The sequence below is a fragment of the Neolamprologus brichardi genome, chromosome 5 (assembly GCF_056152115.1).
Source record: "Neolamprologus brichardi isolate AB-2024 chromosome 5, ASM5615211v1, whole genome shotgun sequence".
Taxonomy (NCBI): domain Eukaryota; kingdom Metazoa; phylum Chordata; class Actinopteri; order Cichliformes; family Cichlidae; genus Neolamprologus; species Neolamprologus brichardi.
The window spans coordinates 2,562,117-2,589,094 of NC_142108.1; the positions used below are offsets into that span (position 1 = coordinate 2,562,117).

Here is a 26,978-nt window from a genome sequence, read left to right on the forward strand (position 1 = left end):
ACATGTATTCCGTTACTCCCCAACACTGACAACCAATGACTGTCCAAATAAGGACAGTGGATGCAAGATAAAGAGACTAAAACGACCCCAGAGCTAAAAAAAAAAAAAAAAAAAAAAAAAAAAGTGATTTTTGTATTGCATCAGGAGGTATTGTGCAAGTCATGTGCTATAGTGCTAAAAAAAATAACCATGTAGTTGATGTAATTAAAATAGTTCACTTCATTCCAGCAGAAGCACTGAATCACAGACAGTTTGTTGCACTTTTGGAAGAGCACAAAATGAACATGGTGACATAAGCCACCATAGAGCTGTCAGGCGACAGAGTGCAGAGTGTGGGATCTGAGAGCAGAAATTCAAGAATGAGAAGAGAGGCAAGGATATTTCAGAGCTCTCAGATGCAGAGGCATTTCTTGCATTTACTGAATTATGTGACTTCACGAATTACTTAACTAAATAATTAACTAAATACCAAACTGCAAGGCCTATTTGCATGCAAAATATACAGTCTGGTTTTCATGAGAAAGTTACCATTTCTTTTAAGCCAGCTTGAAAGCATCATTCTTACTGGCATAACAATGGAGAAGATGTTGGTTCTCATCTGCCTTCATACGCAAACAAACATTCTTAGTGATGATATTTAACAAATCTAAATGATTTCAGTTACAATCGGCTTGTAGATCCACTGCCCTTCGCATATCCACTTTAGAAACTGAATGTGAGTTTAATTCACTTGTTCAAGCAGAACAATTAAACTCCGTGAACAAGATTAAACAGCTAAAAAAAAATTGCAAAAGAGCAATCAAACTTTGTATAATTAAGAGACTGAAAGTTCACAAAAACATGTACATTTTGTTTGTGACTGCTTTTTGGGAATGTTAAAAAAATGGTGAATAATTAAAATTTTATTATGCCTCTCTCACATTTTTCTAATGGTAATATCTAGTCTTACTAATAGCAGTTTATAAATAGACCAATTTAATATTGCACAAAATTGAGTTCGGCTTATTGGTGCAGCCCACCACAACAGTGTCAATTTCTCATAAAAAATAATTGCCCACTCCTGGTTTGAAAAAATATGACATAGACCTCTGGGGGCTTAAACCACGTCATACACTGGTTTATATAATTACATAATTGCTCATAGATAAATATAGCCACAATTATAAAATTGCATAAAATACATTTTTCAGGTAGAAAAGTTAAGTTAAGAGAGATGCTTTCATAAATACACCTTGAGACGTTGCCACAGATGTGTATGTGTCACTGTCCTGTGAATGCAGACTCTCCTTATCACATTTGTTCTGTAATTTTCAACCGAAAGCATCCTTTAAAGCAAGCTTCACAAGCTGATGAATGTATTTTGTTTCAAAGAGACATTTTTCAGGGTCTTGCTGGACTGACTGACTGCAGCTCAGGGGGTATTGGGTCATCTATTAATTGGAAGGTTGGTGGTTCAATCTCTGGCTGTAAGAGTCTGCAAGCAAAGTATCCTTGGGCAAAGTACTAAACCGCAAGTTGTTCTCTGATGTGTCAGTGTTACACAGAAAGCATTTAGGTATTTGTCTGAATGAGGCACAATGTGTAAAAGTGCATTTAGTCCTTGAGCAGTACAGTAGTAGTGACAAAAGTCAATTATGAGTTATGAATTTCTATTTAAAATGGACTGTAGACAGATGAAACTGTTTCCAAGTGAACCCTGTAGCTAGGATATTTGTTATAGATCATCTCAGTCAAGACTGTTATCTGCAGATGTCAGGTGAGCCACAATCATACACTAAAACATTAAGTAAAAACCCAGCTACAGGCAGGCCACAGGCCAGTGTATTCCTAGTGCCAGTCCCAAGCCCGGGTGAATGGGGAGAACTGCTTCATGAATAGTGTCCAACGTATAATCCTGGCCAAATCAAACATGCAGATCATAAAGAATGAGATTTTTTACACTGGATTGGTCAGGGCCTGGGTTAACAACAACTGTCTCGGCTGTTTGTTAGACAACAGAGACAAATGAAGATGAATGAGGGAAGGCATGTTGAGAGGTAGTGAGAGAGAAACAAAAGCTGGAGTATGGAGATGAGAGTAGCGACTCTAAATGTTGGTACTATGACTGGCAAAGGGAGAGAGCTAGCTGATATGATGGAGAGAAAGAAGGTAGATAAACTATATTGCCTGAAGTATTCACTCGCATATCCAAATCACTGAATTCAGGTGCTTCTCCATCTGGCAAGCCAACGGACAAGTCTGGGTTTGGCAGCTGCCAGGAGAACAGTACTTATCTGACTCCATTATGGCAAGTCTAAGGTTTGGTGAAGGGAGGATAATGGTGTAGGGTTGTTCTTCAGGAGTTGGGCTCAGCCCATTAGTTTCAGTGAAAGGAACTCTTTCACTATAGACAATTTCATGCTCCAAACTTTGGAGCAGCTTGGGGATGGCCCCTTCCTGGTCCAACATCTCTGCCCACCAGTGCACAAAGTAAGGTCCATAAAGACATGGATCATGTCTTTAGTCTGGAAGAACTAAAGGGAACACCTTTGGAATGAATTACAGTTAGAGCGCAAGACAGGCCTTCCTATTCCTACTAACATGCTCCTAAACCTTGTGGAAAGCCTTACCAGAAGAGCTGAAGACATTATAGCTGTAAAGGGTGAGGAGACATCATATTAAACGGTATTGATGAAGAATGGGATGTCACTCAAGGTAATATGCAGACAAGCAAATACTTTTTGCAATATAGTGTCTCAGCTGTTTCTAGATGATTGCATTTGCCAGTTTAGCACAGTTAGCAGAGCTTTTAAAAATCATGACTACGACCAGTATGTTGATGCAACCTAAAATGTGACTTTGTTACATTGTTTCAGTGTCTTCACGTACCTATATGGCTCGAGTACATTGGGTATATTCAGAGAAAGTACCTGAATTTTTAGATCACTCAGATCAATGAAAAAGAGAAAGTTTGGTTCATTTGGCAATATTACATTGTTGTAGTCATTCAATTATATATCCTGTCAATAGAGTTGGTCATTAGAGGTTTGCTTACTCTGCCTGACCAAAATGTGTGTTTAATAGCAATAAGCAGATCCACCATCACTTAAGGAACTACAATGAATTTGATATCTATATTTTATAGACTTTTTACATCAACAACTGACTAATTCTGGTAATTTCACCCATGAATAAGAGAATGTAAAGATCAGCAAGTATCTGAAAAAAAACCATTACAATACAGATAAGAAAACAGAAACAGAAATTCATCATAGCTTTTGTATGTACATGGGCTGTCACTGTATTGCATATGTGCCCTTCATTCAAATGTGTGTTAATGAAGAGGACAATCCCTAATTAGATAACACTAGCTGGCTTCTGATTTTATTTCAAATCATATACATGGTTGGTATTTCAGGTTGTTAAAAGCCTTTTTTGGTTCTGTTTTGTTGTTTTGTAGATTTGATACCAGTGAAGAATATCAATGAGAACTAGAAGGGACATTCTGGATTATGTGCCCCTCCACTGTCCTCCAGACAGGGGTGTCCAACTCCAGGCCTCGAGGGCCGGTGTCCTGCAGGTTTTAGATGTGTCCTTGAACCAACACAGCTGATTTAAATGGCTAAATTACCTCCTCTACATGTCCTGAAGTTCTCCAGAGGCCTGGTAATGAACTAATCATGTGATTCAGGTGTGTTGACCCAGGGTGATATCTAAAACCTGCAGGACACCGGCCCTCGAGGCCTGGAGTTAGAAACCCCTGCTCTAGGATGTTGATTTCCAAATGAAATGCAGCATTTACTTTCATCTGAAAAAAGGACTTTGGACCACTAAGCAACAGGCAAGATACCTTTAAAGTCTCTGGTTCAGGAGCAGCTTGATGTTATGAACGCTTTCCTTAAGATGTCTGTGTATGGTGGATCTCAGTCCACTCCTTGTGACGCTCCCCCAACTTTTTGAATATATTTTCCTTGACAGAGCTCTCAAGGCTCCGGTCAGCTGTGTTGTTTTTGTATCACACGTTTCTCTTCCAGACAACTTTCCATTAATTTTCTTGGATACAGCACATTGTGAACAGCAATGCTTTTCAGCAAAGATCCGTAAAATAACCGATCAGGCGTCAGTCTTCCCCATGACTATGTACATAACTAGACCGAGAGATACACACTATTTTAACTTTTTGAACAGTAATTTACTCAAATCAAATGAAATATTCTAATAGTTTGAGGTCATTTCAATTTTGTTTGTTTGTTTGTTTGTTTGTTTTGGGGGGGCTGGTGAGGCTAAACAAGAACAGAATAACATTACTTTTGGTTTTTGAATAGCAAAAAAAAAACATTTCTAATCATATTTAAAACGAAAATGGAGCAGTCAGCAACAAGTATAAACCCAGGTCAGAAACACAGCCATTAAACGTAGCCTGAACAGCCCAGTCCAGTCACAAGAACCCAAACGAATGGCTTATCAGGGCTCAGTCTGCATTATGAAAGTGGATTTTATTTAGCAGTTTGGAGAAGAAATCTGTTTTCACATCCAGGAGCCTACTAGATTCTCACAGCAGTCTGAGGATGAAACATATGCACAGCAGTATAAATTATTTTACTGAGACAGGGATAACATGTTAACTGCAATGTGGGCTATAAATGTATAAATGCAACCGCTACCTGCGCTTCATGCTGCAGCAGTCTGCCAGGTGAAACAGAGGAGAGAAAGGCTTGTCTTGGTAACACCCACAACAAAGAGATTAGTGAAATACGATATATGTTCATATGAAAATACATGCACATTATAACCTATTGATGCAACGTTGCTTTGTGGTCTTGTGGGACCCACACTGAATTGAATGTATGTATCCAACCTGAGGGCCTCTTTTTGTTTTCTTAACAGTGTCATTTCAACCGAGCCTGTTAACGGAGGCGGGGAACTGTATGCTAAAAAATGCTCTGATGAGCAGCTAAAATGCCCAAGAAGAAGAAAAGTCGTCGTTTAAATCAGCCAATGGCAGCAGCGGAGCACCGCGCTGCGCCTCTCAGGGTTCATTGGGGGGCGGGCCTTGCCGGGGAGGCCCCACCCCTCAAGGCCGCGTAGTTTGGTTGAGCACAGGCTGCAGTTTCAGTTTGTTTTATTCACCATTTTGAAGGTAGCTGGAGGTAAAAAAAATATATAAGAATATTTGCGTTAGGAGGACTAGTGGCTGCCGTACTTTTATTTTCACGCGCTAGCTCGGACGGTGGAGTTGTGCGTCAACCTCACTCCCCTCGGTGTTTTGCAGAGCGGGAATCTATATTCCTTTCCCCCCCCCTGTGCTTTTTCTTCTCCCCCTTTCTCACATCCTTAACCTCCACAGTATTCCTGCAAAATGTCAAGACCAGTGAGGTAGGTGTGCTAAATATGTCTTCTGCTCTCTCCGAGTTAATAACGACACTGTGCTGGCGCCTGGCGTAGCCGATAACGTGCACGTCTCCACCATGTTGTGTTTTATGAGCTGGGAATTTGTTTATTTCATGAAAAAATAATGGGAATGTGTGCATGCGTGTGTGTATGTGCTCTTCTCTTCTCGCGTGTGCACCCTCATTTTTTCTAATATGGATCCCAGCGCTGTGGACTGTTCGCCATGTCTTGTGTGGAGATACGCGCAGCCCGCCGCCGTGTCGTGTCTATCATGCTTTTAAACGGATCCATGATGTGCATTGTTGGCTGCTATGTAGGCCAAGCGGAAAATTAGTCTGTGTGATTTAACCAGCTACGTTTTACGGCTCACTTAAGCCAGGCCAGATAACGTTTTTCCCATTTTGTTTGAGAATGAGAATATGGCTACCCATTCATCCAGGGTAGGCTCCAGAAACGCTAATACACCCCCACACGAAAAAAAAAAAAAAATCTCCGGAGGAGGTGGTGGTCGGCCTCGGGATTTGATCTTGTTACCGCGCAGACTGTGCGTGTCGTGTTGTAGTCGCCATTACATCGCATTTCGGGGGGGGGGTTCGTACTTTGAGAACATTTTTAAAAATGGTGTCAGCCAACGAAAATGTCGTTGTTGTTGGGGGAGGAGGGAAAAAAGAGCACTGAGAGCGGGTCTACATTTACAGAGCTGGCAGTAAATTAACACTGCTGGCTGATGTCAGAGGAAGGCGGAGAACTACAAGAAGTCACCACACCCCCTCCAACCCCCATTCCCATTGCAAGATCCCCGCTGTGATTATAACGCACGAGGTGCATTCAGTCCTTTTATTCAGATTAAAATGCCTTTTTACGATTACTGTAAATCACATTAATGCTAATCTAATGGAAATTCAGTTCTCGAAATTTTGTGGCGACAACATGGAATCTTTTACTGGGTCATTCTCGCAGACAATTGGGTGAATATTTAGGGACTGTATGAAAATTACTCCTTATTTTTTTAAAAAAGCTGTGAAGTTAAAAGAAATCCGACATTAACTAATGTTCTTTTTAATCTTATATTCGGGTTGAGAAAACGGGGTTTCTGCCTTTCAGAGTTTCTAAGCTTTTAAAGGCATTGCATTATTAAATGTAAAAAAAGGGGGCTTAGTTTGATTTAAAATGTCTTAAGGTATTTAAAAAAAATGCTAAAATATGCTTTGTAGGATTTTAATATTTACTTTTTTTTTTACATACTAAACACAAAGTCTATACGTGAGCCCTCAACAGGTATAAAACTAAACTAAACATGTCGATTATGACAGGTGAAGTCAATGAACTTTGGACAAAATAACACTGCCTTACTCTTTTTGTCAACACTCAGAGCACAGCAATCACATTTGAATAAACTTTATTGGGATTGTTACTTAACAAAGCTTGAACATGTGCGCCATCCAAATGTTGCATGCCATATAGTCATTGTCTGGCAGTAAGTGATGGATTGCAGGGCTGCCTAATATAACTGAATGCTGCACTGTGAAAGATTTGGGACAATGTGCGCCAACATAAAACCTGAAAAGGATGAAAGAATAGTGAACTCAAAATGATTTTAAAAAAAAAAGCAAAACTCAAAAATTGAGTTATAATTTTAAAGTCACGGGGACGACCAGTAGAACAGGACAAAATGTCTTTAGGAATATAAATACTTTCATGCTGAAAAAAAGCAAAACAAATAATTAGCATGCGTTACATAGAAAGGGCATTTGATACCTTGGGCAAGCTCTGCTGGGAATAGCATGTTTTTTCTGTTAGTTTTTTTTTGTTTTGTTTTTTTTTTTTTCTACACATAAATTTAAAAAAAATAAATCAACTCAATTAGACACTTCCACAGATCCATTGATGAAGTCATTGCAGTTAAGATTTTTGCATTTTGTTCTTTACTGAGGTTGCCAGAAAGTCAATACTAAAAATGACTGTTGGACTAGATACTCATTTACAAAAGTGTTGTGTCCCTCAGCCGAGACAACTTCACACAGCACTGTTGCAGATACACAGGCACTCAGCCCCTCCCCTCACTAGCAGCTAAACACATGAACAATAGTTGACATTTAAAAAACTTTGAGGAATTTTGTAAAGCTCCATTTTTACCAACAGTGACGCATTACAGAGTTATAATAAATGCTAACCTGCCACTGTACATTTTAATGTTAGCTATTAGCCGCCATCCAATAGCTACATTAGCTGCCTGTTAAATCCTCATTAACGTGGTGGCTAGCGACAGTGGCTAATAGTAAAATAATACATTAATATGGGAGCTATGCTGCAGGCGCTGTCCGTTCTGCCCATCTGTAACATTCATAGACAGTGTTACTTTAACATAATGCAATTATTTGTGCCTATAGTGTGTTACATTTTCCTCTTAAGACAAAAATTGAAGCAGTCTGCCAGAAATAATAGCAGCCTACTTTACCAACTCTGTTTGATTAGAAATGAAATAAGAAGCCATGTCAGCAGAAGCACAGCTATACCTCAGACACCTTAAAAATATTCTTTTTGTTGTGTTGCACCACCCAAAAAAATCTTGAACACATATTCTTTACAGGTATGTTGCTTGTGTTACTCATGCTATTGATTTTAATGCTCAAATCTCCTGATCAATAATTTACTACTAGTTTAAACAAGGAATAGGGCTGCACGATTAATCGTAGAAAATCGCAATCTCAATTCATACTTATGTGTGATCTCATTTCCAAATGACAACGATTTAAAAAAAAAAAATAAATAAATAAAAAAAAAGACAACGATTGTACCGTATTTTGATCCGGGACGTAATCTGTATGAAAACAAGCGCTCACTCTTCCTGCTCAACAAATGACAAGGGCGGAGCCTTATACCACGTGATACAGAAGCTGGCTGCTAAAATTGGCAGGGAAAAAACAACGGAGAGCACGTCAGGGATGACGAGAAAGTGACAGGAGAAAATCCGTCCCGGTCAACCACCCAAACATCAATAACGGGAACCTTATACAGCGCTTCCCTATACCCGTCAAACTCCCGCAGGCACAAAGAAATTACGGAGGCTATTACTTATCACCTGACCAAAGATATGGCTCCCATCAACACTGTGCAAAGCGAGGGATTTAGGAAAATGATCAACACCCTAGACAAACGCTACACAGTGCCGTCCCGCAACTATTTTTCTATTGTTGCACTACCTGCTCTATACACGCAGTGTCGAGCAACGGTGGAGACGGAATTTCAAGCAGTACAACATTTTGCAGCAACGACAAAATGTGAGACATTTGTTGTTTTTATGTTTATTTATTGTTTTTATGTTCAGTCTCAACTGTTACGAAGTTGATGTGCAGTTAATAAGCACTATAAATATTTATATTGGAAAACAAAAAACGTGAGAGATTCGTGATCTCAATTCTAAGCAAAAAAATCGTGATTCTCATTTTATGCAAAATCGTGCAGCCCTAACAAGGAATAATTGAGACCAATTAACTAGTCTAAAAAGAAAAAAAAAGTTATTCTAAACTCAGCAAAATCTAATGGACAAGGTTAAACATTGGCCCAAAAGCTGCACGAGACTGTAACATTCCTTGATAATCAAATGTTTTAAATATTAGTGAGAAGTGTGGTACCTTGCGCTGTGTCTACAACTGCAGTATATGGTGATACATTGCTTTGGTAGAGAGGCTTTATCAGTTAACTCTAATATGGCCAACTTCATGTATCTTTTTTTTGGAGGGGAGGCAAGAGCTCCACCTAGACCTCGGCAGCATAGCTTTACATTATCACGACCTACTTGGCTACAGAATTTAACCATACAAAACTAATTACAAGGATAAAACAAATGGCAACTGATTATATCATTTATATAATTAAAGTTAAATTAATAAGCCTATGAAATGGTCATAACTTGTTAGATACTAGCATGATAAAATTGTTTATATACCCTGCCAAATAAACAGAATGTACAAAAAGATAAATAGAACTGAGAAAAAAAAATAGAAAATAAAATAATAGAATAATAAAATTTATTTTTATTCATTTGATAAATTATTTGCAGTCATTTGCATTTTCTCAGGGACAAGGAATCCACTGGTGCTATTATTTCCCTCCATGCTACACCATGCCTGGATTATGGTTTGATTGGAAATACACTACACTTTGACCTACGCCGTGACCTGAACTGTAATATCATTAAAATGGTGTTTTTAAAAGAAAAAAAAAAAGATGCAATTGTACACTTGTGTGTTCAACCCAGCTGTGACGACAATGGCACAACGTGCCAGATTCTAAAAATTAAGAGGTGCACAGCAAGTCAGATGGCAACAAAAGCAGTGGTGCATGATGTGACGTCAGAACTCGTCCCGGGCCACCCACGGTGGGTCACGTGGCGAGAATAAAAACACCATAAGAAAACGAAAGCTGTCAGTCAAATGGTTGACCACTGTCAGGAGAGTTATTGTGTGTAATTAAGAGCTGTTTACAACTGTTAATTTGGTTGTTTAATAAACAAAATCTAATGTTGTGCATAACATTGCGCACACAGTGTCAGATTAATTTGGAAATATTGCTAATGTCAGCATTGCTAGCACCAGCAGCCAGGGTTGTCAGCCTGTGTACAGGGTGGTTGACTGTTACTCCAGTTGACTGGTTCAATGCTCATTATTGTGATTTGTCGTCCCCCCGAGCCTGGTGCTACTGGAGGTTTCTTCCTGTTACAAGGGAGTTTTTCTTTCTTACTATCACCAAGTGCTTGCTTACAGGAGTAGTCTATTTTAGGGTCTTTACCTTTACGATATAAAACACTTTGAGATGAATGTTGTTGTCATTTGGCGTTATATGATTGAATTAAATATGCCAATTCAGTCAAATCAAATGACCAGTTCTGTAGCAGCTTTGTCAAATTACTTGGCCTAATAAACTGTGTGGTTATCTACATCTTAACACTGCTTGTTTATGAGCACATTATTTTATCACTGAAATTATAACGGGTTCTGTTGTAGACTAGTGGAGGTAGCAATTATTCTTTGTCTACCATCTGTGCTTGTATACTAACATGAGATTGAGTCTGATATTCATTATACTTATGCCACATTATGCTACACTGGAGTTCAGTTTGCTTTAATTCTTGTATGAACTGCTAACTGCTCTCCTTTTTTCTTTTTTTTTATGCAGCTGGTAGTTTTACCCATTGACAGTATAAAAGCTGCATTCTTTTAAATGGCCACTGGGGGAGATACAGTTGCTGCAGAAAGACTGCCAACCCTTTATAGTCAGCATGTGTTGATCTTTTTGACGTTACATCACGTTGCGTGCGCCACTGTATTTGAGGTGCTTCAGTCAGTCGTGCCCCGCTTCATTTTTGTAACCTGGCGTATTGTACCACAACCGTCACAGCTGGATTGAAGACAGTACGATTGTGTCAGTGTTCATCATTTTAATGATGGTCCAGTACAGAAGCTCAGTGATACAGGTGACTGTGTGATGATGCCGTGGCAGCGAGCTAAATGACCAATGCAGAGGGAATACTGGCGCCCTGTCTGTTTGAAAACGGCTTTCTGATTTGACTTCTATGATTAGTTTCCTGTTAAGTTTGTGGTCTGTTACTATTTTCAGGCTGTGTTGAATAAAATATCATGCCCGCTTTGTAATACTTAGTCATACCGTGTTTCAGGGTAATACTGTGTATCAACGGTATACTCATTAGTTAGAAACTTCTGATTGACAAGGCACTGGCCAATTATCATTTACATCTGGTTTCAATGGTAAAAATTTCGTTTTGGAGTTCAAAACAAGAGTTCTAATATCAGTTGGTGACATTGTTTTGCTGTCTCCATATTTTGTACCGTTTTAGGTTTCAGCAAAGTAACATTACCGGTTTAATAAAAGGCAAAAGCCCACTGCTGATCTTATTCAGGACAGACCTGCTGTTTTGCTCTGGGAAAGTTGCCGTAGTCTAGTTCTTGGTTTCTTCCCATAATCTTGATCATCTGAATAAATTACACTCAGTCTCATTCACCATTAACCTCCTAAGACCCGAACTCTTCCACGGCATGCATTTTTAATTTCTCTTTGATATTTGGGCTGATTGGGGCCCGATGAATGTAAAAACAAAGAATTACCAGATTTATTTATTTTTTACTTTATTTTTGTTTTTAAGAAAAGTAAGAGCCACATCTGAGGATATTCATTTAAAATTTTGATAGAACAGTAGCAGTATAATGTCCTTGTAAGTGGATATCAGGCCCCTGCAGAGCAAAATTGAGTATTTTGATCTAAAAAAGCCAAAATGTGATGTCCACATATGTGGACGGCAGGTCCTAGGAGGTTAAGAAAATGTTCTTAAACCGAAGAAAACATAAGTTTCATGGAAACTTAACCTTGGAGTCATGAAATGTGTGTACCACAGAGTTCTGTTCTCCCCTCTATGAGCATGTTAATACATCTAAATCAGTCTAAATCAGCAGGCTCGTGCTCATTGCCACGCCTCTATTTTGCTTTATTATTATTATTATTATTATGATTATTATGATTATAATAATAAGCGGATCGTTGAGTGAAACGGATGAACCAGAATTAGTTTGTAAAAATGCTGCAACTTCACTGGTGTGGAACTGGTTTGGGTGTTTGTCCATCAGATATACACCAAAGCACTGTCTAAATTCTTTCATCTTTAATAAAACGATCAGCATTGCTGCTTTACCAGGTGTAACTATGAAGTTTAACTTCCAGGCATCCATGAAAACAGAATTTATTACATTTAACGGAGTTAGAAGTTAGCAGGAAGTTAGCTCGCTAGTTTCGCTAGTTACCTAAATATGATATAGCATGTTCTGACTTGAAAAATTCAAACGTACAGCTCGGCTATCACTTCAAACATAAATGAAGACAGAAAACTAAACAGCAGTGACGTTTGTAAGGTTACTGAAGTTGGACTAGCTGGTATATCATGATGTGCTACGTGATTGCTAGCGACACAGCTATGTTAGCATAACATAAACAGTGAAGCTGGAGGATGAACACTAACTTTTTTCCACTCTATAAAAGTTAACGTGAGGGTTCCTGATGGTTAGAGACAAATGCAATCACATGGCAGGATGCTATACACGGACCAAACTTCAGTCAGGAGAACAACTGAGATTACTCATCCTCAATATGAGGTTAGTTATTAATATACTGCAACAACACGGGAATAGAGCAGCTGCCAGAGAATTCAGCATTAATGAATCAATGGTAGGGAAGTGGAGGGAGCGCAGTTTTTGGCTTTCCTCATATTCCAAAATTGCTTCGTCTCTGCTTTTACTGTCGCCCGGCATAATTTGCAGATGATGTTGTTTGCAGCCGCTGCAATGCTTTCGACCAAAACAGGCACAGCTTGATGACACCATCAACATGCGCTATCGCGGTAGAGCGGTATAGTCAAAATCTCTACCGTTGGCCAGATTTATATCGTTTCTACCGTATACCGTTTATACCGCCCACAACTAATTCAGGGGTAAATTTTTTCCCAGTGATTTTAACCTGAACTGTCTGTTTGTCTTGGTCAGTGCTGCTCTTCAGTTTTCCAAAGGGCGTGTTACCTGAAGTGTAGTCAAATACTGTCACTGAGACCTCCCCTATACACTTGGCCAAATTAGCCTTTGTAACTGTAGAAGGTAGACCAGTGTCCAGTTCAGGGCCCCCTGGCTGGAAGGCGTTTTATGTCTCGTACCAAATAATACGATCGAGACATTCATACGCAGCCAGCACGTTGCCACTTGCACCACCTGAACTGCTGGACATTACATATGATAGCTTTGTTGCACTCTGTCTAATATCGGGTTAAGGCAGTAACTTTGTAATCTAATGCAGTGTGTTCTTCTTCACAGGAACAGGAAGGTGGTGAACTACTCGCAATTCAACGAGTCTGATGACGCAGGTAAGTGAGGCTTCAGATGTGTTTCATTACAAATGGAGTGACACAAGGGCAATGTACAGATTAGTTAGCATCAGTGCACAGTAATGACACAATTTAAGGTAAAAAAAGTATGAGGTTAAAAAAAAACCTGTCCTGTGAGGCGATACTGTGTTTTGGTACATTTATAGGTGCACAGTTTCTCTTTACTTTGTGTCGAGCAGTAAATAAACACCTCTGCAGAACAAATGTTTGACAAATCTGTTCCAGTTTTGTGTCTGAAAGTAAACAGAATTTCAGCTGAGATATCAGATTTTAAATCCCCAAATATCAACGTTGGTTTTTAAAATGCTTCATCAGTTGGAATCTAAAAGATATTCAGTCTCCTGAGAAAAGCATGGTCCAAGTTTCCAAGTTGAGGCAAAGTGTAACTTCAGGTGCTGGTTTGGTTCATGGGGCGAGAAGGTGGCTGGGTACGGCTGCCTTCCTGACCACTCGTTACTGCGATATCCAGCCAAAGCAACAAGGATGAACAAAGTTAATTTGCCCATTTTTGTCCATCCTGTAAGTACAAAACCAATGGTCTTCTGTTAGTTTTAAGTATAAGCAAGCTAGCAATAACTGAGCCTAACAGCTGGTTTTATTCTGGTAGTGTTTTTCTTTTAATACAAAGAAGCACTTTGTTGCTGCAACATTTTTGCCTGTTCTGGATTATGGAGATTTTCTATATATGAATGCTTCTGCTCAGTGTCTCTGGATGGTTGATACTGTGTCTCATGCTTCTCTGAGGTTCAGCACGAACCGTGAATTTCAGACTCACCGCTGTGAGTTATACCCTTGGGTATGATGGCCTGCTTTGGCCAGTCAGTCTCATTTATACAGTTTTATATATTAGGCAACACTCGGATTGCTGCCTTCCTATATATGTTCCCTGGTTGCAGTGAAACATGCTGGTCATTATTCTCTTCGTCCGCATGGTTACTTGTTGCTTTCTGTTCCATTTGCCTGAACTGAACTTGGCAAAAGAGCTTTTGTCCATTTAGCCCCCTCGGTTTGGAACGAGCTGCAGAACAACGAAAAAAATGACAGAATTCATTTATTAAGTGATTTTAAATCAGAACTAAGAATCTTTGAGGCCAGTTCCATAACATGCAACTGTTTCAATTAGATTGCTTGTCATTTTAATTGAATTTTATTTCATTTATTTAAAAAACCCCACAATATTTTAAATTTATTTGTGTGTGTGTGTTGTTGCCTTTGTTTAATTGTGTAATTTGTGTAAAATCTCAGTGGGATCTTCCTGGTTAAATAAAATTAAAAGTCATTGAGAGTAATTTAGAGTGGTGACGTTAGCATTTAACTCAAAGCACTGTGATGTCTTAACTGGTATCTTGTAGAGCTGCTAGCATGATATTGAGTTGTGTGTCTTAAAGGTTAAAAGTGCGCTTTCTCCTTAGATGAGGAGTATGGTGACGACAAGCCGAAGAAGGTGCGACCAGCCCCTCGTGAGCACAAGCGCTCAAAGAACTCGCAAGATGACAGGTGAGCCCTAAGTGGAGATTTGGTAGGATTGTTGGTGTCTGGTTACAGTTTCTGATGCAGCGTCAGACACTGTGATCAATTTTACACTTTATCACTTGGATGTAAAGGAATAGACTTGGATGTAAAGGTCCGGCAAACATGTACATGGTGAAGCGTATGGTGATCCGCCCTGATGAGCTGTAGAGGCTTTATAGGAAAATAGAAAACAGGAAATAAATTGTTGATTAAATATATGTTTGAAAAGGAGAGATCCGGGTGACAGTTATCAGTTTTTCAGACAGGGCTGGAAGAAGGGAGGACAAAGTGGAACCTACATCACATGTGTATCATGTAGTTGGCACAAAGGAAAAATCAGGATGTCAGAATTTGCATATTTTTGTTAGTGAAAGATCTCAATGGCAGGATATTAACTGTGCCAGAGACAAACACTGGCACCGTTTATCAATTCGTTTAATAGTTCTTGCATATCAAAGCAAGTGCCAGTGCAGTTATAGTGCTGATTGCTCAGTCTCTTACTGCTGCTGCCACCTGTGGCCCAGCCCACCACAGGTGGCCTTTATTCTCGCTATCATGTGTGATTATCGCGCTGTTTAATCGGCATGTTGGTTTGTTATTTGGCAGATAAAATCACAGTTATGTGAATAAATTAGTCAAGTCTGAGAGACTGAATAGAGGGGAAATGGTTGTTTTGTATTTTTACATTTTTTACTCAGTAATGTAACAGTAGGCAAAATGAAACATGCTTCCCACTGAATGAATGATGTTGAATCAGTGAGAGTAACACTGGCTGGAGCTTATCAGGACATCTTTCAGACCAGACCGTCCATATTATTTCATCCATGCCAGTCCATTGCAGTCTGTCTTCTGTTCCTGGCTGCCTTTCCTCGACTTACTGAAGACACTGTTTTGTTTATTCCTTGTTCTGCTTCCCAGTGAGGACTCTGATGAGAAGCTCTCCAAACCCAAAAATGATTCAGCAGGTAAGTCAGTCTGAGCTACATGAAAAAGGTTGACTCTCTCTGAAAACAGCTGGAGTTTGATTAACGCTCACTGACTTCCTCTGTGTCGATACTAAAGATGACTTTGGCAGCGATGATGAAGACAATGACTTTGGAGAGGAGGAGGATGAAGATGGAGGAAGTGACTATGAAGAAAAAAGAGGGAAAAAGGGAAAGAAAGCCAAGGTGGAGAAGCCCAGCAAGCGGGGGCCGAAGAGAAAACGGGCTGCAGGTAACGCAAGTTTGTTTGAACGCTACTTCTAATTCTCTGCTACAACTCTGGCAGCATGAAACACGGAAGACGTATGCAGCTTTTAATGTTGATCAGCTTTGTTTGTGTATGTGGGATTTTACTTTGGACAGTGTTATCCACACACACGGTCAGATTGACTAAGAGGGGCGAATGATGATGAGCTCGCAATCTCAGGAATGCGGGGATGGAGAATGGGAAGATCTGGGAATGCTCTCAGGGTGTAACTCCGAAATGACAACACAGGCACGGCTTCTTCAAGACGGGCGCTTCGCTGCAGTTTTTGAACGCCGTGAAAACTACAAACATAAAACACAAAGGCTTTAAGCGCTTCAGTCTATCAAAAGTAACACTAGTGCTTTAACAACAAAAAATTACCTCGTGGCCGCCTGCCACTTCAGAGGTCCTAGAAGAATACCTTTACAGTCTTGTTCATTCTAAATTAAAACATAAAATAATCAGAACACCATACATTACAAATTTTCATAATATTACAATACAGTTATGGCAAATAGCAAATACCTTATACAGCTGGTAGACTAACCAGGCCTTTGCAGATAGCTCGCTGAACTCCTTAGCGTGATTATTAAACGTGGGCTCACAGCCTATACTATCACGCCCAAACCTCGCGATAATAGCGGTGTAACAAGACTTGTTCTTTGTGACAAGATAAACACACCTTTACAATATTGACCACAGAAATGTACAAGCAAGAACATTTTAACTGCTGGAACCATCTATTAAACTTCTTTATACATAAGCCATTTCTGTGACACTTACACGGGGCTTCAACTGGCATTATGCTAATTTATAAACAAAAGAATGCAACAAATCAAATGATGACCAGCAAACCTTTGCAAGAGTGGTCGGAAAACAAGCAAGCAATCATATCAAAAAAAATTCCGCATAAAATTCAGATCACTTAATGGCAGCTGAGGAAGAATCAACGTTCTGATGTGAATGTGTTTGTGGTCTAACTGATCCAACAAGCTCTGATCCAGACTGTGGCATTGAGGTAGGTCTGGATCAGAGTTTAGGTGGAGATATTGAGGTGTTATTTATCTGTTAAATGCCAGGTCTCTCTTGGAAATGAGACTTTTACCTGGATAAATAAAGGACTAATAAAAAAAGTTTGAGTGATCGAGCACATGATTTTGATTTGCTCAGCTCTCGTCGACCCTCTGAGTAAAAAGGTTCAACCTCTGAGAGCGGCACACGGCGCTTATGTGTTTAACATTTCCACAAAGTGTTTTCTTGAGAAAACAAAACCACTCAAGGAATAAGTCCTCGTTTTGAGGTTGATATTAGTCATGGACTCTTTACTGGTCGCCTGGTAACTGGTCTAAAGGAAAAACTAACCAAGAGCCTCATTCTGGGTAAAAAGCTCTACCTTTATGTAGAGCTGGGCGATAGAACGATAACGATGTGTATTGCGAAATAACTTTTTCTCGATAGAAAAATTAAACTATTGCGATAGGCCTCATCTCGCTTGTCCTCTTAAAAAAAAAAAAAAAAAAAAAAAAAAAAAAGAACAGTCAATCCAAATTAACTAGCGCAGAGCCGAACCAATCACAGCCGCAGCATCACGTCACATGACTTGTTACGTACAGCACAAGTGCCAAGCCGCACATGTGTATTTGTTTGGGAAGCAGCCAGCCGCCGTGCCGCCCAGGTAATGGAGGAAATGAGTGTGCCGACTAGAGAAAAATCAACCGAGAGCGTGACCGAAGGTTACCAAAGAGAAAACAGATGATGGTTCCAATGCCGGAGAGATTGTCGAATGGAAGAGCCACAGAAGTGACGTAGTGTGAAGGTATTTCGGCTATTTCAAGTCAAAAAACAGAGTAGCGCGCACTGTAAATTGTTCCGAAAGCAAGTCTGGAAATACAATAAAGCGGTGCATGCTCAATCTCTGACTGGAAGCGCTAATTCGTCATTCGGCTTTTGTCAGACTAAAGTAACTGTTAAAACTGTTTGAAAAGCTCAGCTATACAACAAGGAGAGATTGAGAATTTCCTTTTAGTTCTCAGTTTATTTGATATTGACAAAAGTTAGTCTATTCGGTCTGTTTTTCTGTAAAACAAACTAAGATTTATTTTTAGAATTAATATTTTGTTTCTAAGTGGAATTGACAATTTAGTCTGTTTCGTTTGTTCTATTTTGAAACTTAAACGCTTTAGCGGCTGCCTTTTGTGTAGCAAGTCTCATGTTCCTTAAGTACCCTGTTGAACTTATTATGGGAAATAAATATTTAAATCAAAACAAGCTGCTGATTATTTTACATTTTACTTGTGAGCAACGGGACATTTAAATCTTACAAATATAGTTATTGGGCTTATATCGTGATATATATCGTTATCGCCTGAAATTAAAAAAACATATCGTGATATGAAAAAAATCTTATATCGCCCAGCTCTAGCTTTATGTTTAGTTTAAACTCTCAGAAACAGGCTGTAGTCTGAGCTTTAGATGTGGCGCTATACATTTTAGCCGCATCAAAGAAACAAAGGAGTTGGCAGCTAAAATGTCAAAACTGTCTAAAGTTTGATCGGCTCTGTCTGTTATTCTTAGATGTGACCAAACAAGGCGGATGTCAGTTTATCAGCTTTGTTCTGTGTTGCCATGGCGGTGTGTTATAGCTTCAGGAGACTCCACAACGTTATCCTCGTGGTTTTATCTTAAACGATAAAGAGATCATTGACATCGATCGCTTGACATTACACATCCAGCTGGAGGATATCTCACTCAGCCCACCACAGCTCGAGAGCACTGGATGTGCTCTCCTGGACATTTATTCCTCCCACACTTTCAACTGATTGAAGCGTTTGCTGTCCTACAACGGTCCCCAACACTGTGATTTATTATTACTGTGAATGGAAGCTACAGTGGACGAGGCTGATCAGTCACTGTCATCTGCTGAGCTGCGATTATAAATACTGACAACATATCGGTATTTGTAATTAATATATTAATTAATTGATGGTCCGGACAATATCCTGTTTGTATCTGCTGCCCACTTTTAAGTTATAGCGGAGCCTGTGGAAAACAACTTTATGTTGCTGATTTAAATCAGCCTTTATATTTCTGCCTCATCATCAAACAAGTGAGTAGTTACACACAGAGAGTTGTGTGTTTGTGCGCAGTGGAGCCAGCAATGTGGGCCTTCAGATGTCCTACATGGCATAAATGGCTCCCCTGCAATGCTCCACTGTGACTTTTCATTAAACATCAGGGTTGTACATGTTGTGTTTGTGCTGTATTGCTTTGCTGTAAAGCTGTTTAGGCAGTATCCCCTCACGTTTGTTCATTAGTTACAGCATGGATGTGAACCGTGCGCTCATGCTGGTAGCCTACGTTTGTGGTATTCATACTGGAAGTGACTCCTCAACAGCAGCAGTAATAGGTTTTCTGTGTTTGGGGCACTCGGTATACATCGTGGAGGGTTGATGGCACCGCCTAAAGGCCACAATATACCTGCTGTAATGGTCGTTTCACTCACCGCAGCAACCACAGGAAGCCTCTGCAGTAATCCCCTGGACAATAGGTGTCGCCAATCAGACAGTCGATACCAAAGCCAAGACTTTGCAGAGGGGGCACAAACGCTGAAGTTTTTAAACTGTTCCAAACGGTCTCTGAGCTCCTGAGCTGGAATATCATTAAAATGGCAGGAAAAGCCGGCGTGATTATGCACTCGTGTCCTCAACCCAGCGGCGGCGGCCACAGCGCAATGAGCCCAATTGCAAGAATCTGAGCACGCGACAAGTCGAGCATAATGGCACTGTTAATGGGTGCATGCTAACCACCAGCCTGCACTGGCATGGCTGCAGCTGTTTTGGTTTTTGCTGATCTCACAGAGGAATGATGGGACAGAACTGTCCTTTTTTGTTTTTTGTTTTTTACGACCAATTAATGTGGAGGGTTTGTCGTGGAATTAGTGGAAAGGTCTACGTCTGAATAGAAATAAAGTTGCATGATACCGGAGATCAAATAAAAGCACTATATAGAGCAGCATTAAGGCACTGTTTTCGTTTGTCTTGTTTGTTTTACCCATCATCCTCTGAGTCGTTGTGTAACTGTCTGTGTGTGTTCTTGTGTAGATGACAGCGACGACGACAGGGAAGTGAGTCGAAAGCGTACAGTGCGTCAGGCGGCCTCAAAGGCCGTGTCCAAACAGAGAGAGATCCTGCTGGGAGATGGCGGCAGCGAGGATGAGGAACACGAAGATCAAGAGGAGTCCTACATGGACCGTATGTAGAACACAGCACACTTTGATGCAGCAGCTCATGTCTTCACTAAAAACAATGTTCCTGTATCTTCATTTGCTAGAACAAAGGCAACAGTGAGCTGTTTTTGTAGGATGAATTTTTATCACAGCTTAAATGGTATTTTAACTAGTAATTGTTTTCAGACTTTAGGTCTGTTGGTTTTTAGTTTGATCTATAGCCTCCATTCTTCATAGTAATAATAATAGTAGTAATAGGCAATAGTACTCATGCTGTGAGCATGCATGCACCTTTTCTGGCCTCTTTAAACCATAGATAAACCATCGTGTTAGTGATGCTTTTGTTTGAAGCCTGGAACCATTCGGTTCTTTTGAAACTGTACAGGGAGCCAAGCAGTTCAAAAGCTTGACAAAAACAAGACACCATTCATCTAGCTGTTCATCCAGCACATAAGCCACTGTACATACCTCACTCTATCCAGGTATTCACACTGGAAATAGCCGGGTGTTTACTTTAATTCACTGTGTTTGTCGGCTGCATTCGGAGGAGTCTACGAATTTGGACAGCCTTCGGCGCGTCGCTGTGACGTAATCGGTCTACAAATGCGGCCTCAGGAGGATGCAGCCCATGAATTTGGACACGACCTATATGTTTCCAGTAGAACGATAAATCTCTGTGCTTCCCAGAAACAGATGTAGTAGTTCGGTATCAGTAGACTCCCAAGTCTTGCAAATTGGGTGTGACCCAGAGAGACACAACAGTCAAACTGGAAATGGAATCATCCTCTAAAGCCGCAGTGGTATCATGGTATTAACTGGAACTGGATGAAGACATTAAAGTAACTCAGTGTTTGAAATGGTTTTTGTTTTAAACTGAAGCTGGGGAGGCTTTAATATTCCAGGCATGCTGTGCATGTATGTAAACAGTGACTCTTGTTCAGTTGGATACCCTCTGTGCTCGCTCTCTGAGATTCTTCTGTGTCCTGTTTGCAGCTGACGAGTCTGGCAGCGATGAGGACTTCATGGTGGAGGATGACGATGACAGCGACTACGGTCACTCCAAGAAGAGAGGCAAGAAGGTGATTCGACGGCGACGGACAGACAAGGAGAAGAAAAGCCCCAAGCCACGGCTAAAGGCCACAGGTGAGGCAGCCAATCAGAATGCAGGTGCAGGAAGATGGGTCCCAGTATGCCTGTGACGTGGCTTCCTTGCTCACCGTAACTTCATTGTGCAGTCACAGGAAGTCACTGCAGTATTCTCCTGAACGATAGGTGTCGCCATTCAGACAGTACAACCACAAAAAAGCTGATGTAGGAAGAGAAGTAGTCAAAACCGGAAACAACAACTTTCCAAGTGTTTTTTTTTTTTTCCCCACAAAGTTTTCAAACAGCTGCAACATTTCCCTCTGTATATCTGTGCATCTCTGAGCACACAAAACCTTCAGTTTTTACACCCAAGTTGTTTATTTTAGGAACTGTCAGAATATTAAATGAATATGTTAAGTAAGTGTGTGAATCCTGTTCAGAAGTTACAATCTTAAATGCTTATACGAGGCTGGGTTGCAGGCAGAGAAGCCCAAGCCTCTTAGTCACGTCCAGCTTATCTGGGGAAACACTGAGGCATCCCCGGGCCAGCCAAGCAATATAATCCTTTCAGTGAGTCCTGGCTGAGGTGTTCCAGGCATGTCCCATTAGGATTTGACCCAGGGGGTGACCATCTCCAAGTAGCAGTGCTATTTTGAACCCCTCTTGAATGACTCAACTCAGAACCCGGTGAGAGAGAGGTCAGTCACCCTTCTAAGAAACCTGATTTCCACTGTTCGTGTCTGCAGTCTTATTTTTGCCTTCAAAATAATGAACGATAATAAGCTGCAGCTCCATCTGGTGGCAGATGGCTGCGTAACATTTAGGACAGCGATTTGTAGCATTTTCAATGGAAATGTTAACAATTAGATTAAATAACGAGTGCGTCGGGTACTAGTGACAAGAGCGGCGATCAGTCGACTAGTCATTACCCTGCCCTCCCTTCTCTCACCCCAACCGGTCGCAGCAGATGGCCCCGCCCCTCCCTGAGCCTGGTTCTGCTGGAGGTTTCTTCCTGTTAAAAGGGAGTTTTTCCTTCACACTGTCGACAAAGTGCTTGCTCATAGGGGGTCATATGATTGCTAGGTTTTTCTCTGTGTGTGTTATTGTAGGGGCTACCTTACAATATAAAGTGCCTTGAGGCGACTGTTGTTGTGATTTGGCGCTGTATAAATAAAATTGAGTTGAATAGTCGCGCACATCGTGTTTTGTGTGCTCTAAAACGAGAGCTGAACAAAATTTTCTTGACAAATGCAGGAGAAAAAAAACACTCCGTTCCTCATACTGTCAGAAAAACTTTCCTGTCAGGATCAAGTTTGTGCACATTCAGAATAATCCACCTTGATAAAACTACAGCACATCACCACTTCACTCAGTTACTACTGCTCACTCAGCGCAGCCTGTCCCTGAAAGCATCACATCCCTCTGTGTTTATCTGAATCTTTGTCTTGGGAAAGGGAAAAAGTGCTCATTTCCTCCAAAAGTACAAATATGAATGTGGATAATCACGTTAAGTCATAAATAAAAGCAAGTCGCTGCTTGCTGACAGAAATACTGCAGCAGGCTATTACAGGACTACACATATGCAATGTGCATTAACCCTTTAAAACCTGTCGGAGCGGGCACGCTCTGTTTTGCGTAACAATATTTAAATCCCAGTAGCTCTGCAACCACATAAGCTAGCGCAATAATTTTTTTTGCATATGAAACCGGAGGAGTTGTACTTACATCTTATGCCATCAGCTTGTCCTCGGTCACAGTTTCCTTCCACATATAGTTTTGCAAAAACTGCATAAAAAGCACTTGCAGCAACAAAAACATAATATTCCAGAAACACGCTTTGCCGATCCGATCAGCTGTTCATAACACTTCCTACGTTGGAATAGACTTCAGAGCGAACTTTCGCATGTCCGCCACGACCTGCCCGAAACCGGAAGTGACGTCATTTTTGCGGAAATGTAGTTTTTTACCATCAGGGCCTCATGAGCCTATACTGGTGTTTTTAAAAGTTATGTTTGACTTTATGACCTTCTGTGTCGTTTCTGGGATGGTTAGGACTCATATTGCACTGCTGGAAATAGTTTATTTTGATGCATATGCTGCTTTTTTGCAAATTTGCATTATAATATTTATTTTTGTTTTTCCTGCAGTATATAAAAATTGGTGTATTTCAAAAATAAAACTATGAAGACACTCAAAATAAATTTCCTGTGGTGGAAAACTATTTTGTGTAACTTTTTTGTATTTACAGTTTTGAGGGATAAGCCTCTTAAATTTCTCTAACTAGAAAAATATGTTAAAAGAACAAAAATGATTTTCAATTTTTTTTGTAGTTTATTGCACTTTTTTGCAATTTATGTAATTACTATGCACTTAATGCATACATATTATTAAATTTTGGGCTATAATGGTTGTATTGATGTATATCAACTTGAAATGCTCCCAAAAATGGCTCTACAGCATATAAAAATATAATATAAGCTCTTGTGGACTTGGTTCTATGGTAGGTCTTAAAGGGTTAACAAGTACTTGTTAAGGTTGATGGTGCAAAATTGTGTCACTGAGTGGATCCTGATCAGAAATGGAAACAGAAAATATGAATTGGTTTGCCTTTGCTTTGCACCTTTGCTTCAGGTGTGTGCCAGTGCAGAGCAGTGGGTACCGACCAGTGTTAAATATATTCCTCATTGTGAGTCAGAGTTACATGGCAGCCCACCTGTGTGCATTTACCTGAGCGATTAGTCGCTGACTGATTTGTGTCCCTCTCTCTGAAGTGACCCCCAGCCCAATGAAAGGAAAGGGGAAGGGGCGCCCCAGCACCAAGGCGATGGAGAAGAGCTCACCCAAAGAGGAAGAAGAGGAGGAGGACCCAGAGAGTCCCCTGGAGGAGGAAGAGGAGGAGCCCGAGAAGAAGGAGAGTTCCCCAGCTCCCAAGAAGACAAAGGAGGCCGCAGGAGGAGAAGAGGAAGAGGAGGACGAGGAGGAGGAGGATGGCTCAGAAGAGGAGGCACCCTCTGGAGAAGACTAGAAGATGGTACCCATTTGAAGCCCATCCTCCACATCTCTCTCTGTCTGTTCTCAGTGGGTTTTTTCTGTTCTTCTTTTTGTTGTTTTGTTTTTTTTTTCTTTTTGTTTTGCTCTGCGTTTAGACTTTTGTTTTTTATTTTGGTTTTTTTGGTTTGTGCCGGTGGCCTGGCTCAGTGGTTTGGACTTGGTGTGCTTCTTTAACCTCCCCCCTCCTTCTCGCTGCCTCCAGCTTGGACATAGTGCTCCTGTGGCTGTACAGCATATGTAAGGACTTAGCATTTTCTCTTCATCCTTTCTGGATTTTCGTGTGAAAACTGTCAGCGCTAGCAGGCATCCGTCCCGAGTGTGAACACACCCCTTCACTGCTGTGTATCTTTGTTTCCTCCTCGCGGTTATCAGGCATGACTGGCCACACTCTTTACTATTTTTTTTTTTTTACTGATACGTGTCGGTAAGTTGAGCACTGTATTTGCAACATGACGTTGAGTGAGCACGTGCGGGCAGCGGTCAAGCCTTCACCCTCTCTGGTTTGCTTTTTTGGCACCAGGTGGTTGTTTTAGATGGTTCTTTGAGTTTGAGCAGCGTCTTTTAAATTCTTTTTAAAGCTAGCTCCGCTTCCTTCAGACACTTTGATCTACATAGTTTGCGTCTGCTGCTTCATTAAAAGTGTAACTGGGTGTTCGCTACATGTCAGATTGCCACCGTTGCACATTTCAAGAAGACACGCGTGTGTGTGCCTTTGCATACACGCTTAAATTTTCATTGGGGTACTTTTTGTATTTTTCCTCTAAGCCCATCAGCTGCCTTTGTGAAATGGTTTCTGTTGTTGTACATCAGGCTTTCTAATAACCTCCTTTTAAAAAACACACAATTTCTATTCCCTGCATGGCTACAGCATCTTCTGAACACTCAAGCCCTTGTGCCAGGCATCCTGAAACCGTTTTATTTTAAGAAAGAGGTGTTTTTCTTTTCTTTTGTCTTTTTTTTTCTTTTCAGAGTTAAAAAAATGAATGTTTTTCTCCTGTTGGTTATTGTTCTAATTCTCTATTCAGATTTTTTTTGTAATGTTTGTTTTTTAAGAAAAAGAAATAAAATGTATCTTGATTTTAAAGAAAAAAATGTCGACCCTATCCAATCTGTTCTTGCCTGATGGTTTGATCAGCCCTTCTTTGACTTATTCTGTCCTTTTCATCCCCCCCTCTCACCCCCAAACACATCAGCTTTAGCGAGGTCCATGTTTCCTGGAGGCTTTTTTTTTTTTGCCCACATTACTGTTTCCACAAGTGGACACCTTTTTGACTCCAGATTTCCACAGTCCTGCGACTCGGAGTAGATTAAAAGCGGGCAGCTCGGTATATATCCGGCATTTGTTTCTCTGTCAATGCCTTAATTTTCATTGAGTTTCGGTCGTGGCTCTGATTATATCGTCACTGGAGGCCCGAGAATGTAATCTGTCCTCAAGTTTTAGGTCTTTGCTACAAACGGCAAATTAGGCTTAAAACGAGTCAACAATCTGTACGATCAGCAATCCAAAGCCATAAAACGATCTCAAAACTAGTGACTCGGAGATCAGGTGCAGCACTTGTGAGATTAAACGTTTTTTGTTGTGTTTTTTTTTTTTTTTGCAACAAATAGTGTTTGATGTCAAAGCGAAAAAACTAAAAAAAAAGCAAAACAACAAAAACAAAAAAAAACCAAGTGTATTGCGGTCTTGGGAGTGTGTTTTCACATCAAGTCTGCAGTAAACGTCAGTCCTGGATGTGTACAGGACCCACTCGAACCTAGTCCCTGGTTCAGAAGCACATTCGATTGTTTTCCGACTGTCCTCGTTCGCAGGTTAAAGTGTTTTTTCTACGTTCAGGTCCTGAATTGGCACCCATCTGTAGCTACTGTCATTTTCTGATTGGAACTTAAAAAAAAAACAAACCTCTGTTTATATCAACCTAACGCTGTTAGCGGTAGGGTCAGATAGCGGCTCGTAGTTCACAGCACTGAGGGCTTGAATGACGTTCCTATCATCTTCCCGCAGGAGCCACATGGCATAAGGCTATGAATTTCTCCTCTCTCATTCATTCTACTTCTGTTCTCTTTCTGATGTCTTTTTTTTGTTTGTTTTTCTTTCAATCTACCTTCAGTTGTACTGGCAATGTAAATGTAAGCCAAGTTGTGATTCCTACAGGAGACCAAGTGGAGAAGATTTTGTCAGTAGTATGGAAAAGGAACACTGAACTCTTGAATCTTTTTGCATGTTGTGGAAAAGTGCGAAGCGGTGATGATGATGGTGGTAATGGCAATATTGTGGTCTTACAAAAAAAAAAGTATTAACAACGATGTTGATAATGTTTTTGGTTTCCCAGCTTCTAATAAAGGCAACCTACTTTTTATACAGATTAACTACTTGTTTTGTGCCGTTGAGCTCTGTGTGGGTGGTGACTGGAGGGATGCGCAAGAAGGGTTTGATGGGTAATAAACTGCAGTGCCCCCTGACTACCACTCGGGGGCGGCGTGTTCAACAGCACCACTATGTTTTCAGGTGTTCATCAGGTCTGGTCACCAGATGCTATATTTAGATGGGCTTAGTGACAGTGC

At 40.5% G+C, this 26,978-nt stretch overlaps 1 protein-coding gene across 1 annotated transcript; it reads left to right on the forward strand.

The window, feature by feature from the left end:
* Nucleotides 1-5,035: 5,035 nt before the first annotated feature.
* nucks1a (nuclear casein kinase and cyclin-dependent kinase substrate 1a) lies at nt 5,036-26,779 on the forward strand. Its single transcript, XM_006800189.3, has 8 exons — nt 5,036-5,355; nt 13,242-13,291; nt 14,725-14,809; nt 15,743-15,789; nt 15,887-16,039; nt 20,155-20,304; nt 21,273-21,422; nt 24,137-26,779. The coding sequence occupies exons 1-8, from the start codon at nt 5,339-5,341 to the stop codon at nt 24,388-24,390; spliced, it is 906 nt and encodes a 301-aa protein (XP_006800252.1). The 5' UTR covers nt 5,036-5,338; the 3' UTR covers nt 24,391-26,779.
* Nucleotides 26,780-26,978: the final 199 nt, after the last annotated feature.

Bases quoted from the DNA above. Each gene is read 5' to 3' on its own strand.
- nucks1a (XM_006800189.3), top strand. The intron at 15,790-15,886 runs GTAAGTCAGTCT...TCGATACTAAAG, and splicing joins ACCCAAAAATGATTCAGCAG to ATGACTTTGGCAGCGATGAT. The intron at 20,305-21,272 runs GTATGTAGAACA...TCCTGTTTGCAG, and splicing joins AGAGGAGTCCTACATGGACC to CTGACGAGTCTGGCAGCGAT.